The 17,176-nt window shown below is 43.9% G+C and overlaps 1 protein-coding gene and 1 non-coding gene across 2 annotated transcripts; both read left to right on the forward strand.

The window, feature by feature from the left end:
* The first annotated feature begins 5,901 nt into the window (after positions 1 to 5,901).
* On the forward strand, positions 5,902 to 12,767 carry RPS3A (ribosomal protein S3A). Its single transcript, XM_034772385.1, has 6 exons — positions 5,902 to 6,058; positions 6,844 to 6,947; positions 8,897 to 9,084; positions 10,287 to 10,495; positions 11,817 to 11,926; positions 12,605 to 12,767. Exons 1-6 carry the CDS (start codon positions 5,997 to 5,999, stop codon positions 12,724 to 12,726), a joined length of 795 nt encoding a protein of 264 aa, XP_034628276.1. The 5' UTR covers positions 5,902 to 5,996; the 3' UTR covers positions 12,727 to 12,767.
* LOC117878631 lies at positions 12,217 to 12,288 on the forward strand. The gene has a single exon (XR_004646034.1). It is a non-coding gene; the product is annotated as a small nucleolar RNA SNORD73 (small nucleolar RNA).
* Positions 12,768 to 17,176: the final 4,409 nt, after the last annotated feature.

Below are 17,176 nucleotides of genomic sequence, written 5' to 3' on the forward strand. Positions count from 1 at the left end.
TGTCTCTGATTGTTCTATTTGCTACTTAGGGCAAGTCTACACTACAGCCTTAAGTTGACCTATGTTAGTTTGACTTACAGCCACTGCAGTTGCTTCCACTGACTGAAGAGGGACTGCGTGGGGGGCTGAGAGCCAGGGCTCTCCACTCAGTGCAATTCCCGTCGGGAGCCTACCTGTTCTCCGGGCTCTCAGCTCCCAGCTGGGAGTGGGGGCGCAGCCGTCCAGGCTTCTCAGCTCCCTGAGTGGATCCTGCAGGCCACAGCCTGGCTGGGAGTGGAGAGCCAGGGACAGCCAGGTTCTAGCTGCCAAGCTTTCTTATCACTTTCATGGCTCCAGCTTGGCTGATGTAAGTAACACGGTGTCTACACAGATGCTGAGTCGCTCTAGCTATATAGCCCTATGCCTCTTGTGGAGGTGGAGCTATGATGGTGGTGTAGTAGGGCAGTTACATTGGCGGGAGCAAGGCTGAGTGTGTCCACTGACATAATTAGGTCGACATAAACTGCCTTACGTCGACCCAACTGTGTAGTGTAGACCAGGCCTTAGTCATGGTTAGAAGGGCTTTTTACGGTTTTGAAATACCAAACTATCTGGATGAGCAAAGAGGATGCAGTTTTCTTCAACTTATTCTTACCTCTTACCCTCCTCCACACATTTGTTATGTCTGTGGAATGCAGAATCAGCTCACAGGAAACTGAACAAGGCTCCATGAGCAGCACATATAAGAGGCCAGGGGAGGCTAAACCTCCCCCCAAAAGTCTGGCCATGCAGGGGGGAAATGACGTGGCTGTGGTGCAGGTCACCCCTCCAGAGGCACGCTAGCCTGCCACTGCCTTTGTAGTGCCGGAAGCCAAGCTCCATAGAAGTCAGGGGAATGGGGGGGCACCAGCTCCGGGCCCGTGGCCCTGCCTGCGCCCCATCCTACCCTGTCTTTTCCCCCAAGGGCTTCCCCCCACCACTCACTCGTCTCTGCCCCCTTCCCCAAGTCTTCCCTCCCCCCACCTGCTGTTCGCTCTTCTCCCTGGCCCCCAATCGCTAGCCTAAGACAGGAATAAGTGATGAAGCCGTGCCTCTCCTCCCCCCCCCTCCCCGTTCCATGAAGGGGGTGGATAGGAGCGAGCAGCAGGTGGCGGGGGGGCTCGGGAAGGGGTGGGAAGAGGTGGAGCAAGGGAAGGGCCTTGGGTGAGAGAAGAGGCAGAGCAGGGGTAGGGCCTTGGAGGCAGGGCCATGGCTCAGATGCTGGAGGGTGCCCCCCCATACTTCTAGGTTGCTTCCATCACTCACGGGTGAGTCTCACCAAATGGAGGACTCGCACCGCCTATGCAAGCACCTGAAACTATGTGAGAACTGTGTGATGCCTAAAGCAGACAGCAATACAGCTGATATCAGGTATTTCCTAGAAATGGACAATTATTTTTGGGGGAGGGGGATACTAACAAAAAAACCCACAACAACCAAACAAGACCCTGTGAGCTCTGCTTACCAATAAGAACTCTTAGGGTCTGATGGCATGCTGCTTGCATCTTGTGCAGCTATTTACGCTTGTGCAAAGTGCGAATAAAAAGCTAACCAAGGTGCAAAGCAGTAGAGAATCAGGCCCTTTAATTTAGAAAGGTTCTCCATAGGTTTCGATTGGGGAGAATCAAAGAAGCAGAGTTCACCTGTAGTACTTTTATAGTACCATTTTGCTTGAAAGACTAATATGGTAGCTCATTGGCTAGGTGCATTGTCACATACTAACTCAATTGCAGCCGGAGGAACTGTGGATACCAATTGCTTATGTTTCCAAAACACTAGGCCTCAACTCCAGTAACACTTGAACTATAGTAATAGAATCACTGTAAGTAACTCCTGCTAACTGTTTAAATATATTTTGTCTGGCCAACGCAAGCAAAGTATAACTGTTTTAAAATAATTGTATTTAAACCTGCCAACCTGTGGCCCCAAGAAGCCATTCCAGAATCAGGGCATTGCTAGGATGTAGGGTTATCCTGGCCACATTCTCTTTCCCAAGGAATTTTCCTTGCACTTGATGCTGAGAGGGGAGTGTCACTGAACTGCTTTGCTGGATCTGTCACCTGGGGACACTCATTATACAAGGATAATCTTCTTAGGGCCTGATTCACTGGCTTTACAGGTGCTTTGTTCCCTGGAGCGATTAGCAGCATAGCCATAGCAGAGCCAAGAATCAGGACCTAGGTGTTGGGAAGTTGGCTTGACGGGAGTGAAAGGGCTCACTAGAAGATCTTGGAAAAGGAAAGGCAGTATGGCAATATGTAAACAGTCCACTAAAAATAGTCCTGGATTCAAATATGGGCTCTGCCAACTTGTTAATTTCAGTGGCTCTGCTGGTGCATGGGTCCCTGCTCAGGCAGAGTCTGGTGGTGGGTTGGCAAAACCTGGGAACAAACTTTTTTTTTTTTTTTTGTAAAACTGACACCAAGATGTGTGTTCAAAACCAGGACATGCCTAAACATTCAAGAATACACAGACACTCTAGATCTCTAGCATGAGGGGGAGGGCAAAACACAGCAGGGCAGATGAAATCATTCCAACAAATCACCATTTGCATACATGGGCCCTTTAATATTAAGTTATATATTGCTGACTTTGCTTACTCTTCCCTGTGGTGCTAAGTAGGCTGCATAAGTTAAAGCAGAACACAGGACTTACTGCAACTGGATAGCTAACACCTGAGGGCATGAATTTTCATGGATCACATGAAAGTATAATAAAGAAAAGAAGGGAGAGTTTTTGAATTATAGAAGCTCCATCAATAATAGATTTCCTATGAGTTGACTATACTGGCAAGGAGGCAATGTATTCAGTCCTGGATAGGAACATTGAGAATAGTTATGAGGTAAACCTCTTGTATAGAGTGGCTATTATTAAATATCATTTAATTCTATATTGGTTGGTTTCCATTAATGGTTGAGAACTTAGAGTTTAAAGAAGTTTATTAATTAGTGGCATATAAGTATTAATTTCTGCTCCAAGAAAATCCCACTTGTCTATCTGCCTGCAGTTTCTGGTTGACACCTGCAAATGGGATATGTTTCATCTAGATTCCCATAAAGCTCCCTTTGATGAGCTACTTGCCAATATTAAAGTAATTAAATTAAAATAAATGGACTTTCCCAAAAAAAGTTTGGGGGGAGGGGGTAGCAGGCTCTTAGCTGTCAAAGACTGGGTATACATTGTGGTTGTCCATCCAATTCTTCCTTCCTGCCTCAGGGTTAAACCAGTACTCCTTTGAAATTCTGACTCCTGTCATGGTTTATACTACAGACTTATGTTGGTATCTACATCACTCCGGGTGGAAAATCCACACCCCTGAGCGGAATATTTATACCAACCTAACCCCAGGTGTAGATAGTGCTGTCGCTGGGTGTAGCTTCTGTCTTTCAGGGAGATGGAGAACCTACACCAATGGGAGAAACTCTCCTCTTGGCGTAGGTAACCTCTTCACTAAGTCCTACTGGTTCAGCTGAACCAGTGTAGTGTAGACAAACCTACATTAACAATAGTGTGAGGCTGACTGGGACTTCCTTTTCCAGATGGCCTGCTCAGGGCTCCCACTGCCTCTTCATTCCTGTGAGTCACTTGTTTCTCTGCAGATCCCCCTTCTTTAAAAATTGATTCCAATCCCATTTGGAGAAGGAGTTGCAAGGCAGACAGCCTTAAGATATATGGAGGAGTCTTGTCAAGACTTGGATGCTGGCCTCTTACAGATTCTGGGCAGGCAGGAGAGAGCAGGAAGTTTTTGATAGGTGAATATAATCTTTGGAACTTGATGCAGAAAGCTGCCAACAGTCTCAGGACGGTGGCCAAGACTGAAATTTATTTTGGCTAGGAGTTGTGCATTGTTCTTTATTTGTGTGAGTGGGAATCTGATGCTTCCCTAGTGCAGCCTCAGGTAACTTTAATCAGTAACACATGAACAGAAAAGAAAGAACCACTGAGCTGGAGCTCTAGCTAGCTTTTCTGCTGGGAACAAAAAAAAAGATCTCTGCTGTATGGCTTCCCAGCTACCTTCCTCTTCCCCTCCACCCCCCTCACATGGAGGAAGAGTGCAGATTCCCTTGTTGGACACTGGTGCCCTGTCCTTCAGGGGAGAAGAATGAAGATTTCCCTTATTCTAGACTGATCCCTAAGGGAAATGAAGATGAGAGCTCCCTGCCTCTCTCTCTTGTCTGACTACATTCTCTTGCCTTCTGGGTGGGGGGGGGGGTGAAATCCCCTGGCTTTTTTTTTTTTTTTTTAAGGTGTGTGTGTGTGTGATTCCTGGTGGGGGTGGAAATAAGTGGTGAAGCAATAAAAACATGCTGTTGTCCTAATACAATTAGTAAATGAGAAAGTAAATTACTGAGAAATACAGCTTGAACATCTTTCTCATGGCAGTTGAAACTGTACTTGCTTGCAACAACTGTATTTAACAAGGCTTTCTGTGTCTGTGTGGACTGGGGTAGTGTGGTGCTCATATCCGGGAGCTTGATTTGGGTCTCATTAGGCTAGCATAGATGGAGATTATCTTTTCTGAAACCATGCTATATACTACATACCATGACAACTGGCCATTTAAAAGTCTGGCCTTTATTTGGTGGCCAAAGATCAGTATCAAGTCAATATTGGGTTTTCTTTGTCCTACATTACACCAACAATAATTTTTATACTATGAAAAAGTATGTTGAAGTGTTACCCAGCCTAGGCTAAGGTATAGATATGTGCACCAAGGCTTCAGGGGTCATGTGATCCAGTCTTTCATTTTAAAATGTTTCTAGCTGTCATGGTTGTGAAGAAAAGCTTGGAAGTATGAACTGAGTGTACTGTATAGCAGCAGTTGTAGAAAGCCTGATAAAATAGCCTTGGGAGGTGTGAACTGCCCTTTGCATTTCCATGGGTTCTTAACTATTTGAAACCTGATGTGCAAGGAGGCCACCATGGCTCCCACCCCTACCAATCTAAATAAAGAATTTGGGGGCCAAGGAGCTGTTTTCATCTGCCACCTCAGAGGAATGGCAGCAGTGGGGAGCCCCAATGCTGCCATTCCTGACCCCCAAATCTTTTATTTAGGTTAGTGGCATCTGAGTCCACTTATCTGGGGCAGACCCCAGCTGCATGAAAGACCCCTGCCAGGAATGGCTATTGTGTGGGTGGCCCCTGCCCAGGGTCCAATATGGGGATGTGCCTAGGGGCCCAGGGAGTCTTAATCTGGCCCCGATAACGTGTTAAACAGGAATGTCTTGTCATTCAGTCATTACAGATTCACCATAGCTGGCTTCTATCCAACCTCCCTCCCACCTTTGCCAGCCATACGTACCTTGTGTGCCTCTGTCGCCTCCCTTTCCCTCCCCCTCCCATGATTTTTGTGATCTTTGCTGTTTAACAGGGACGCGGGGGCACAGAAGTAAGTGGGAGGCAGCTGTGGACTGAGAAATGCTGGAGGAGGGTGTGGGGATCCGAATTAATTCCTGGGCGAGGGCCAGGCCAACGTGGGGCTGAGCGCTCCAGCAGGGGGGAGAATCCCCCTAACAAATAGCAGCGCTCACGCCGGGGATGCGGGGCAGCCGCAGCGCAAAAATCGAGGCACCTTGAACCTCGCTCTCTGGATCTATATTTTACGTGTGCGGGGGGACGCACAGGCGGGGCTGGCAGTGCAGTCCACGCAGGCCGCATCCCCAGCGCGCTGGGCTGCAGCCCGCGTCAGCCACAACGCCAGGGGCGATGGGGCGGGGTCCAGGGGATGGCCCCGGCGCTCACTCGCAAGGAATCACTAGGGTGAGCCCATTCTGCTCCTTATGTTGGACTCCCCCACCGCCGCGCTATTTGGTTCAGTCCAGGAACTTGAGGAATCTGATCTCGCCTCCGTTGCCCCTTCCCTTCCGCTCTGGTTTCTCGTGAGAGTTCGGTAGGCGGAGTTCTCGCGTGAGACTCATTCTCTCGTATAATCTCGCGTTGCTGGCGGGCTTCGGCCTCTTTGGCTCCAGGGCGGCACCATGGCGGTTGGCAAGAACAAGCGCCTCACCAAGGGCGGCAAGAAAGGCGCAAAGAAAAAAGTGTAAGCGAGGCCGGGCAGGGGCGAGGGGTGCCGGGGGCCCCGCCAGGAGGGCTGCTGGGCTGCGGCCCCGCAGGATGCGCCGGATGCCGGGCGGATTGGGGCGGCCGGCGCAAGGAGCGGTGGTGGCGGTGTTGATATGGCGGCGGCTAGACCCGGGGTTGGAGCGGGGGCTGTAGAGCGCGCGGGCCCCCGCTGCACGGGACGGGGCGCTGCGGGAGGGGCGGGGTTGGCTCTGCTGTGAATCCCCCTGCCCGAGGTGGGGAGCCAGGGCCTGGCCGCACGGAGTCCCCCAGCACCAGGCTGCGGATCTCGGGGGAAGACGGGAGTTAGGGAGCCGGACTGCTTCTGCCCCACGTGCTGTGCGGAGCTGTCTAGTTGCCCCTTCAGCTCGGCTGCCGATTTACCCCCAGCTCCGGCGCCATCCCAGTGCAGCCGGGACAGAGCCGCACTGCTAGATACTGTGCGCTGGGTCCTGGTCTCTGACTGTCCGTGAACGTGCAGGGCCTAGAGGGCTAACGCTGAGCAGTACATTGGGAGGGGTCAGTTACTTATCTGTTGGTCCAGTGTCTGTATCACTTATTGGTATTTGCAAACTTATGCTGATAATAAGAAAACAAGTTAATTAATTTGGAAATGCATAAATTGCAGCAGCCTATGGTATTTGAAGTATGTTGTAACTCTACAACAGTTCTGTTGCACATGATAAAATATGGAGGAAGTAGACCAAATTTTAGGCTAGTTTTAATCTGAAAAATGAGTGGAAATATTTTTTTTTTTAAACTAAGGGTCGATCCCTTCTCAAAGAAGGATTGGTACGATGTCAAGGCACCTGCAATGTTTAATATCCGAAACATCGGGAAGACACTCGTCACCAGGACCCAAGGAACCAGTGAGTATCTAATGTGTTGAGGTAACAATTGATATCTGCTGATTTGTCCTGTCTTTTATGACCGTGTAATGTAGTATCCATTGTAAGCAGTTCCTGCTTAAACTAACGTGATTTGCAATATTATAGGATAACAACTTAAAAAAATGTGGTTTGACCTCACTGTTTGTTGGGTAGCTCTAAGGCTTTTGTCCTCAGTAGACAAAGAATCAAGTTTCATATACAGAGTATGGTTTGGTTCTTGTTTATGCAAGATGAAGTAACTGATCTCTATTGAAAGTTATTGGATAATCTGTGGGACTGAAATGCAAAGGAAGACCCAATAAAGATTAGAGTTCTGTGGTGGCAATTACTTAAAGATATTTAAAAGCATCTGGGGGAAATGTCAAAAAATGATCAATATATTTTATAGGAGAGGAAGATCTGTAAAGCAGTGATGCAGAAAGATCTTGGGAAGGACATAGTGGACAGATCTCTATATGTGGGGTTTCATTGTAATAGGGTAGCAAAACCACTATTTTGGGGGGGCACTGGTTGTTTAGAGGCATCCCTGAGTAGAACTGGGGTTCTCAAACTGGGTTGGGACCCCTCAGGGGGTCACAAGATTATTACATGGGGGGTTGCGAGCTGTCAGCCTCCACCCCAAACCTCACTTTCCTTCCAGCATTTATAATGGTGTTAAATATGTAAAGAAGTGTTTTTAATTTAAAAGGGGGGTCGCACACAGAGGCTTGCTATGTGAAAGGGATCCACCATTACAGAAGTTTGAGAATCACTGAAGTAGAGGGAGGTGGTTATCTTTCACATGATCAGGTGAGACCACACTTGGAATACTATATTCAGGTAAGGCAGTGGTTCTCAGACTTTTGTATTGGTGACCTCTTTCAAATAGCATGCCTCTGAGTGTGATTCCCCCCCCCCCAAATTAAAAACACTTTTTAATATATTTAATACCATTATAAATGCTGGAGGCAAAGTGGGGTTGGAGGCTGACTGCTCATGACCCCTCCCCCCCAATAACCTCGTGACCCCCTGAGGAGTCCTGACCCCCCCAGTTCGAGAACCCCTACTATTCAGAGGTGAACAATGGAATCTGGATAAGCACAACAATTATGTAAACATAGGTGGGTGTGCAGCTTGGCCAACATGATTAGGAGGGAGTTATCTTTACATTTGTTTCAGGGTTTAAATTTCAAAGGAGGACATGAATTATTTAGCATGGTGCATAGGTATAATTAGGAGCGATGGAGTAAAATTAAGGAAAGGGAAACTTTGGTCTTATTACAATTCATAAAAGCGAAATCTAGTAGATCATGGAATAATGTCCCATGATAACTGTGGACATAGAGAACCTACTGCAAGGACAGTCATGCATTGGCAGAGGTATAGCTGTTAAGTGTCGAAATTAGACTTGTCATGTACTCTGCTCCTAATTTCAGTTCTTACTCATTTATATCTTTAGCTCTTATTTTGCAAGTGCATATGTTTTTTTTAATGTGTTTAAAAAAAAAAAAGTTCACCTAGTTCTTACGTTTTTATATGCATACTGTCCCGAAACCTTGGACCCCGATTTCTAAAGGTATTGCAGCACTGAGCGCACCAATAACCTGAATGCCTGTTTAAAATGTTTGGCTGAATCTAGATTGAATATTCAGGCCTGAACATAGAATTTATTTTTCGAATTTTAAATATGGGGCACAGCATGGTGTCTTTCACTGCTTTGTATTGATGCTTTACTAGTTCATTGACCAACTTTAACTTCAACTGTTGCAGAGAAGTTTTTTTGTAATAAAGTAACCGACTAAATTTTTCTAGATCTAAACTTACATGAATTTGTGTTCAAGTCTAGTCTAATATGGGCTCTAATATTATAAATAAATATCAAATGAGGGTTCAGAATCTTGAGCTAGTCCTAATTTCTAACAAAAAAATATCATTTCATATGCATATAGAAATTGCTTCTGATGGACTTAAGGGCCGTGTGTTTGAAGTGAGTCTTGCTGATCTGCAGAATGATGAAGTTGCCTTCCGTAAATTCAAGCTGATTACAGAGGATGTTCAGGGCAAAAACTGTCTGACCAATTTCCATGGAATGGACCTCACCCGTGACAAGATGTGCTCCATGGTCAAAAAATGGCAGGTAAGTGGTAATGATATGTATCTGTGAAGCTGCAAAAATTCTACCTTGATAGTAAACTGCCTCTAAAAATTGAGATGAAATAACTTGATCTTTGATGCTGTTTGCTGGCTGATCTTTTCCTTGTTCAGGCCAACCAATATTGTATTTGTTCATTGGTTGGTGTTTGCTTATTTTTTCTTTTTAAAAACCAATAAGATAAAGCTTACAGGTCATATTTTTAAAGACCAGCATCTGCACCAGTTGCTGTTGCCTGCAAACCACACAGTTGCAGAAATTGTACACCATACTTCTAGCACATGGACTTCAAGCTTAGCCTAAAAAAAAAGCAAAACTTGTTTGAGGCCTTATTTATATTTGTTGTAGTTAGTCATTGGCTCCACTGAGGCAGCTACAACACGGTTATTTGAAGCAAATCCCTGAGACCTCTATTATAGTGAGAAGGGCAGAGTTTGGGAGGGCACCTTAAGAGAACAGAACACCTTGCTGCACGTATCATAGTTACTATTTTCAGGTTACACTTAAATACAGACTTTCAATATATATGATGTAGACATCATCCTTATCCCAAATTTAAGAAACCACCAAATGTGTTTATTCTAATTGGCGGATGTTAGTGTGCTTGTAAAACTAACTAATGGATGTTGACTACAAGCAAGCTAGGATTTTACTGGCTCCAAGTTGCCCCTGCTTATGAGGCAGGGAGTTGGGATGTTCAGTAGAAGTGCCAACACAAGAGAAGGGGGGTTGGAACGGAAAGTTACTTGGAAACCCCTTGGCAAGGAGAGACTTACCATTAATAGCAAGGATGGCATATAAAATCCCAACCTGGGATGGAGGAGGTGCATTATAAGAATCAACACCTTTGTGCTTCCTGCTAGTACTAGTGTTACTGAGTTCTCTCCTTCACTCAATCTGCTCATTATTAGGGTGCCAGATATAAGAAATGCTGCTGGTGTCATCAGTTAGTGCCCTCCCAAATCCTGTTTAGGAATTAAACTGCTATTGACACTTCAATATTAGGTAGAATTTATAATAATTTAGGGGCTAATTATTCGGACCTTGATGTTGGAGTCAAGTGACAGCAACACTAGAGTATTGTTTAAGGAAGGTCTGACTGGAAATGCTTAGAAGCTGTGACTTGCATTGTGGTGTCTTTCTGTGATGTTAGAAGGGACAAATGTATTCTATAACTTCTTTTCTAGACAATGATTGAAGCCCATGTTGATGTCAAAACTACCGATGGCTATCTACTGCGCCTCTTTTGCGTGGGTTTTACCAAGAAGCGCAATAACCAGATTCGCAAGACCTCATATGCCCAGCACCAGCAGGTCCGCCAAATTCGCAAGAAGATGATGGAAATCATGACAAGGGAGGTGCAGACTAATGACCTGAAAGAAGTTGTCAATAAGCTGTACGTCTTGGTTGTTATTAATCAAGCTTTAACTTAGGAAACAGTTGCCATTCTACTCTGGTTTAATTAAGTTTAAGTGTTGGTTTACAGAGTCAGATAGGTTTAATAGCAATTCATGTATTACCCTAGTTTAAATTTCTGTGGTTAGCTTTTTTTCTTCTCTCTCTCAACTCTCAAGCAGGGGTCTCAAACTCAAGTGACCACGAGGGTCACATGAGGACTAGTACATTGGCCCGAGGGCCACATTACTGACACCTCCCGCCGCCCTTGGCCCCGCCCCCACTCCAATCCTTCCACGAGGCCCTGCCCTGTCTCTTCCCACCCCAACTCTGCCCTCTCCCTGCCCCCAGGAGGGGTGTGGGGTGCAGGACGGGGCTCAGGGCAGTGCGTTGGGGTGTGGGGTGCAGGAGGGGTGAGGGGTGCGGCAGGGGCTCAGGGAAGGGGGTTGGGGTGCAGGAGGGGCGTGGCAGGGGGTTGGGGTGTAGGGTGAGGCAAGGGGCTCGGGGCATGGGGTTCGGCTGCAGGAGGGGTTCAGGGAGCCTGCCCTGCCCCTGGGCTGTTCCGGGATGTGTGTATTGCTGTTGCCTCAGGCACCGCCCCCAGCATCTCCCATTGGCAGGGAATGGGGAACCGCGGCCAATGGGAGCTGCTGGGGGCGGTGCCTGAAGCAAGATCAACAAACACACCAATGTGCCCCCCCCCCACTCCCTTTACGGCCGCTTCCCTGCACAGGCCGGAGCTGCTCTAGGTAAACGCTGGGGTGGGGCTGAGAGGAGCTTGCAGGCCACAGAAAATTACCTCGTGGGCCGCATGTAGCCAACGGGCCGCGTGTTTGAGACCCCTGCTCTAAAGCACCTCTGTGGGCAATAAGATGAAGAATCTGACTGCTAGAGTATCTGGATGTACTAATTAATTAATATTTGCTAATTAAATAACTTACTATCTTGTAAAACAATTTAACAGGAGCCTTAGTCATTTTCATTCCTGGTTGAGGGCTCAACAACTACTTTTGTTGGGGAACCAAATATTTAACAAAATTATGGGAAGCTTAACATACTGTTCCCCCCACGCATACTCTTTTGCCACCTGCACCATATCTGAGATCCACCAAACTGTTCTGATTATGTAAATCTAAAAAGAGAATTTGTGAAGAGACTGCATGACACACAGATCTTTCTGCAGACTTCAGCAATGTCTAGTTTTATAAAGATTCCAGTTCTTAACTCACAGGAGGGAAGGCGGGATGGACTGCTGTTGAGAATATTAAATACTGAATAATTTGAACTTTATAAAAATACTGAAAAACTTTGATTATTTTCAGGATCCCAGACAGCATTGGCAAAGACATAGAAAAAGCCTGTCAATCCATCTACCCTCTTCATGATGTGTATGTCCGCAAAGTGAAGATGCTTAAGAAGCCCAAGTTTGAATGTAAGTTAATTTTTACTTAAATGTGGAATTTAACTGAGTGGTAGGTTAAGTTAAAGCAATATTTTTCAAAGCATGTATTTGGTGATTGTGGAACTGAGGAAACCTTCTGAAAGCAGCATTGTATGTTTGAATGCTTAAAACTGATAAATGGCTTATCCTAACAGTCTGAGACTTCAGTAACAAATCTGAATTCCTGTAAATATTTCATTTTGGGATATTCTTGTTTTTGCTTGAAGAACCCAAATAAAAATGCTGAGAAGAAGCAACTAAATGTTTGGTTTTGGTTTGGGAATGAATGATGACAACATGTTTCGGTCCCATATGACAACGAATGATTATACTCTTTCCCACTTTCTGACATTCCCATGTAATGCAGGACTGAGTTATTAATGGCATATTTGAAAGACTTAATTTATTCAATTACACAAAACTCTCATACACCACTATTTGCTCTCATGTCTTCGTTAATTTTTTTGTATTTAGACAATCAGTGCAGCCTCCTTGTGTGGGTACTCTTAAATGGGCAAGTCTTACTGATGTAGCTGTGGTACAATTTTGATGTATAGAAAAGGCCTATTTAAATGATTTGGACGTTTAACTTGCAGTGTATAGATGACAGGGAATTTAATACAAAGAATACTCAATCCTTAACAATTGCAATATTGTGCTTTTTTTTAGTGGGCAAGCTGATGGAACTGCACGGTGAAGGTGGTGGCACTGGAAAACCTTCAGGGGATGAGACAGGCGCTAAAGTAGAGCGAGCCGATGGATATGAGCCCCCTGTGCAAGAGTCTGTCTAGAATCAAAAATGGATGCAAAAAATAAAAAAATTTAATATACAGCAGTAATAGTATTTGGTTTCATGCAGCGATACTAAACACTTACACCATATGTGGTATAAGATACTGGACACTTATACCTATTGCCCTTATTAGGTATGCCACTTACTGCTATTGTTTCACATGCTAAAAATGTGAGCTGGTATGGAGTCTGCCTCTTAACTGATCATGGTTAGAAGAAAGCAGGTTGTCAGAGTTCCCTCCCGCTTTAAACTTTAGGGTACAGATGTGGGGACCCACATGAAAGACCCCCTAAGATTATTTCTACCAGCTTAGGTTAAAAACTTCCCCAAGGCACAAATTCCTTCCTTGCCCTTGATATTGCTGCCGCCACCAAGTGATATAAACAAACATTCAGGGAGGGCCACTTGGAGCCCTACCTCCCCCAAAATATCCCCCCAAGTCCCTACACCCCCTTTCCTGGGGAGGCTTGAGAATAATATCCTAACCAATTGGTTACAAAGTGAACACAGATCAACCCCCCTGGGTCTTTAAGACTGAAAAAAAATGAGGTTTTAAAAAAAATAAATAAAATCTGTAAAATCAGGATGGAAGATAACTAACTTTACGGGGTAACAAAAAGATTCAAAACAGGATTTCCCCTCTAGGCAAAACTTTAAAGTTACAAAAACAGGGATAAACTTCTCTTAGCACAGGGAAAATTCACAAGCTAAACCAAATGATAATCTAACGCATTTTCTTGCTATTACTTACTATTTCTGTAATATTAGATGCTTAGTTCAGATATGGCTTAGGAAGATGTATTTTTTCCTGCCCTGGTTCTTCGCTGACCCTGAGAGAACAAAGGAGAACACTCATTCACTCACACTCTTTCCTTTTCCTTCCCTTCCCTTATTGGTCCTTTTGGTCAGGTGCCAACCAGGTTATCTGAGCTTCTTAATCCTTTACAGGTAAAGGAGGGATTAACCCATTACAGGGTAAGGAGGGATTTTATGCTACCCTTAGCTGTATGTTCATAACATAAGTTGCTGGTCGTTTTTAGAAGTTGTTTAAAAGTACCAGGTTGAGTTTCAAAGAATTGAGCATCTAAAACCCAAACCTTTTCTAATGAGATCCTGAAGTAAGAGGCTTATATTGTGTCTACATACAGAATATGTAACATTGGTCACATGCAGTAACTTGCACTTAAAAGCACCTTTCTTAAAGCAGTCTGAAATAGCATCCAGCCACCTGGTGTACAGTGGAGTGGCTATGGGAGGAAGGAGGAAATGTTGCTGTCCGAGGACTTGAATTTCCATGGAGTCTTTAAAAGTTTACACAGAGTAGATGGGACTCTTGTTTAAGGTCTTATTTAGATCCTAAATGTATCCTTTTAGTAATATTTTACTTTATGGTAACTTTTTCCACTAGATGGTTTTGGTGTCTGATGCCCAAAATGTGTGTTAACACAACTGTTATTGTGGAAACATACTCTTAATCAAATTTTAAGCTATTTTCAAAGGAATAGCGTACAAAAGATTTCTCACTTTATCCTATTACAAGAAACTGTACTAGTCGCAGTGTCAGTTCACAAATACCATACAGTGTAGTTCCCATTATATGAAATAAATTTGAAGCAGAAATACTTTAAAGCTAAGATGCAAAGTAACTTCCAACCTCCACAAGTGAACCTTAAACCTTCATTAGTTCTGCTCTTTGTTGTTCTTTAGGATGATGTAGTGATACTATTTTAGCTTTTTCTATCATTAGGTATATGTAAAGGCTGTGAAATGATTTCTTAAGAGCTCTTACAAATCCTTCAGTCTTATACTATTATCCGGACAGTGCTCTGAATTCCAGTACTTTGTTTTAAACAGTAGAATTGACTGATAGCAATGGCACACCAAAAATAACTCCTTCAATGAGGCTGGGTTTTTCCCTAGTGAAATGTGTCTACAAGTTACGTAATTACTACTGCAAGCAGCTTTGACTGAAAGTTGTGAGGGGGCCAGACCGTTGTTAGGTTTGGTTTACAAATCTTGTGTTCCAATTAAAAAAATTTTTTTTGAAGATCGTGTAGGTCTGTTTGGAAGACTAGACTACCAATCTTAATATGCAAGGTGCTAAATTTGAACTATTGTCCTTCAGTGTGACCATATAAATATCCACATATGAGCCCCCCCAAATAAGCCATATATCTTCTTTTTACAGTAATATTAAAATGTTAATCTGGTTTAATCTTTAGCTCTCTATATTTTTTTTAAATTAAAACCAAACCCATATATGTTTACCACCAATTGGATACTGCAAAGTTACATTAAGAACCAAGTGGAATTGACAAAAGCCTACTCTCTGGCTCAGTGGTGAGGCATGTGCTTCTGGTTTTTGTTCCTAGCTGCTTATGATCTTACTGGGAAAACGAATGCCCACTTGTTGGCAGAGGGACATGCTGTGTTTTCAAAGGGGAAGGAAAGTGGCTCTGGAGACCCTGTAAGGATATGGTCACACCTATGAAAGTTCAAGAACAACCACTTGTGATAGCCTGATAATTATGTAAATGATTCTGAGGCATAAATGTCCAAGAAGAAGTTCTCTTTCTTGGGAACTAAACACCTGCATAGAGGTTTGCAAATACTTTGCCATTGGGATTATAGTAAATCTAAATCTCATATCCCAGTTGATCTGGCCAGCTGTCTCAGGAGGCAGTGTGGTCTAGTAGACAGAAAAATAGATTGGGACTCAGGAGACCTGGATTCTATTCTTCGTTCAGCTCTGGGCTGCTAGGTGACCTCTGATTGGTCACTTCACCCCTGTGCTTCCATTTTCCTATCTGTAAAATGGGGATAATGATGCTTAACTCCTTTGAAGTGCCATGTGGAAAAGTGCTAGATAAGAGCTGGGTGGTATTCTGCATTAAGTATAAAAAATGAGTTGCATTCACTGGACTAAGTCACTATCCCCCTCTTATTAGCCCACAGTTGTCTATTCTAATATTTCACATCTAATTCTGATGTTCTGTACAATACCTTTCTAATGACCAGTTTTTATACTGGTCTCATACAATGAGTGAGTGTTCCTGACTTTGACATAGGCTGGTCTACACTTAAACTTACACCAAAAATAATCAAACCTGTTCTAATTCTCACCTGTTTTGGTTCAAGAATGAGTGGATACTTACTGTGAAGTGCCCTATTTTGATTACGCTTGAGTTGATAAAATAATCACTTGTTGGCACATTATAGGAGTTAAGAGAGTGATTTTTCAGTTGATCATAATTCTCCCATTTTGTCAATTGACCTATTTGGTATGTCGGTGTAATTAAACAATCATGAAAGTGGCTCAAAAGTAGGGTGTGTCTTTTATTGTTTAAAAAAAAATACTGATTCATAACACACACTGTACATTTGAGTTTAACTGACCTCTAGGAATTACAAAATACTTGAGTACATGAACATTGTTGAATTTCTGCTGTTTACTTTGGCATTCCTGCTGGTCCAAGATCAGTTTGTCCAAAAATAAGTATTGCAGGTGCTATTGTAGTTAGAGAAAGCCCAATACCGGATTTGGCCGACACTAAACAAATGCAGATTTTGGGGGAAATGTAGATTTCCCTCATGCTAGACCTAGTGTGCTATGGAGGCCATGCTACACAGGCGTTAACGTCCAAATATGGAAACAAAGTAACATGCGCAGAGAATCTAAGGCCAGGTCTACACTTTACATTAATAACAAGTTTCAGAGTAACAGCCGTGTTAGTCTGTATCCGCAAAAAGAAGAACAGGAGTACTTGTGGCACCTTAGAGACTAACAAATTTATTAGAGCATAAGCTTTCGTGGACTACAGCTTCGGATGCATCCGAAGAAGTGAGCTGTAGTCCACGAAAGCTTATGCTCTAATAAATTTGTTAGTCTCTAAGGTGCCACAAGTACTCCTGTTCTTCTTTTTACATTAATAGTTATTCAGACCTGCATGAGGTTTTTGCACAACCTAAATATAGTCATCGATAAATTAGCACTCTTAGATCTCCAAAATCTGTACAAACATTAGACCAAACTTAATGCCTGCTGTAATTCTAAGGAAGTAACTGGAGGATTGACAAAGGAATTAATTTTGCCCATTATTTGTCAACACTGCTGTGTGGTAGAAAGTAAACAGAGATGGATCTTCCGTTTGCTGGGATCTTGTGTTGTGACAAGAAAAGCAATCAAAGGAACTCTTCCACGTTATGTAAATAGCAAAGTATGAGCACTCATACTGCTATGCGCCTCACAGGTTTCCACTTGCTCTGTTGCTCCTCTATCCAACAGATATGAACTTCTCTACATTCTAACTCAGTGGGCAGTTTAATGCTTTCCCTATAACGCTATAAGGCACTGTCATTCATAATTCTGATTTTAAGATATTGTTTGCAATGCCCTTTCATTGATTTCAAGGCCCCAAGTGACCACTGTGATCACCTAGTCTGACCAC

This window comes from Trachemys scripta, chromosome 5, assembly GCF_013100865.1.
Source record: "Trachemys scripta elegans isolate TJP31775 chromosome 5, CAS_Tse_1.0, whole genome shotgun sequence".
NCBI lineage: Eukaryota > Metazoa > Chordata > Testudines > Emydidae > Trachemys > Trachemys scripta.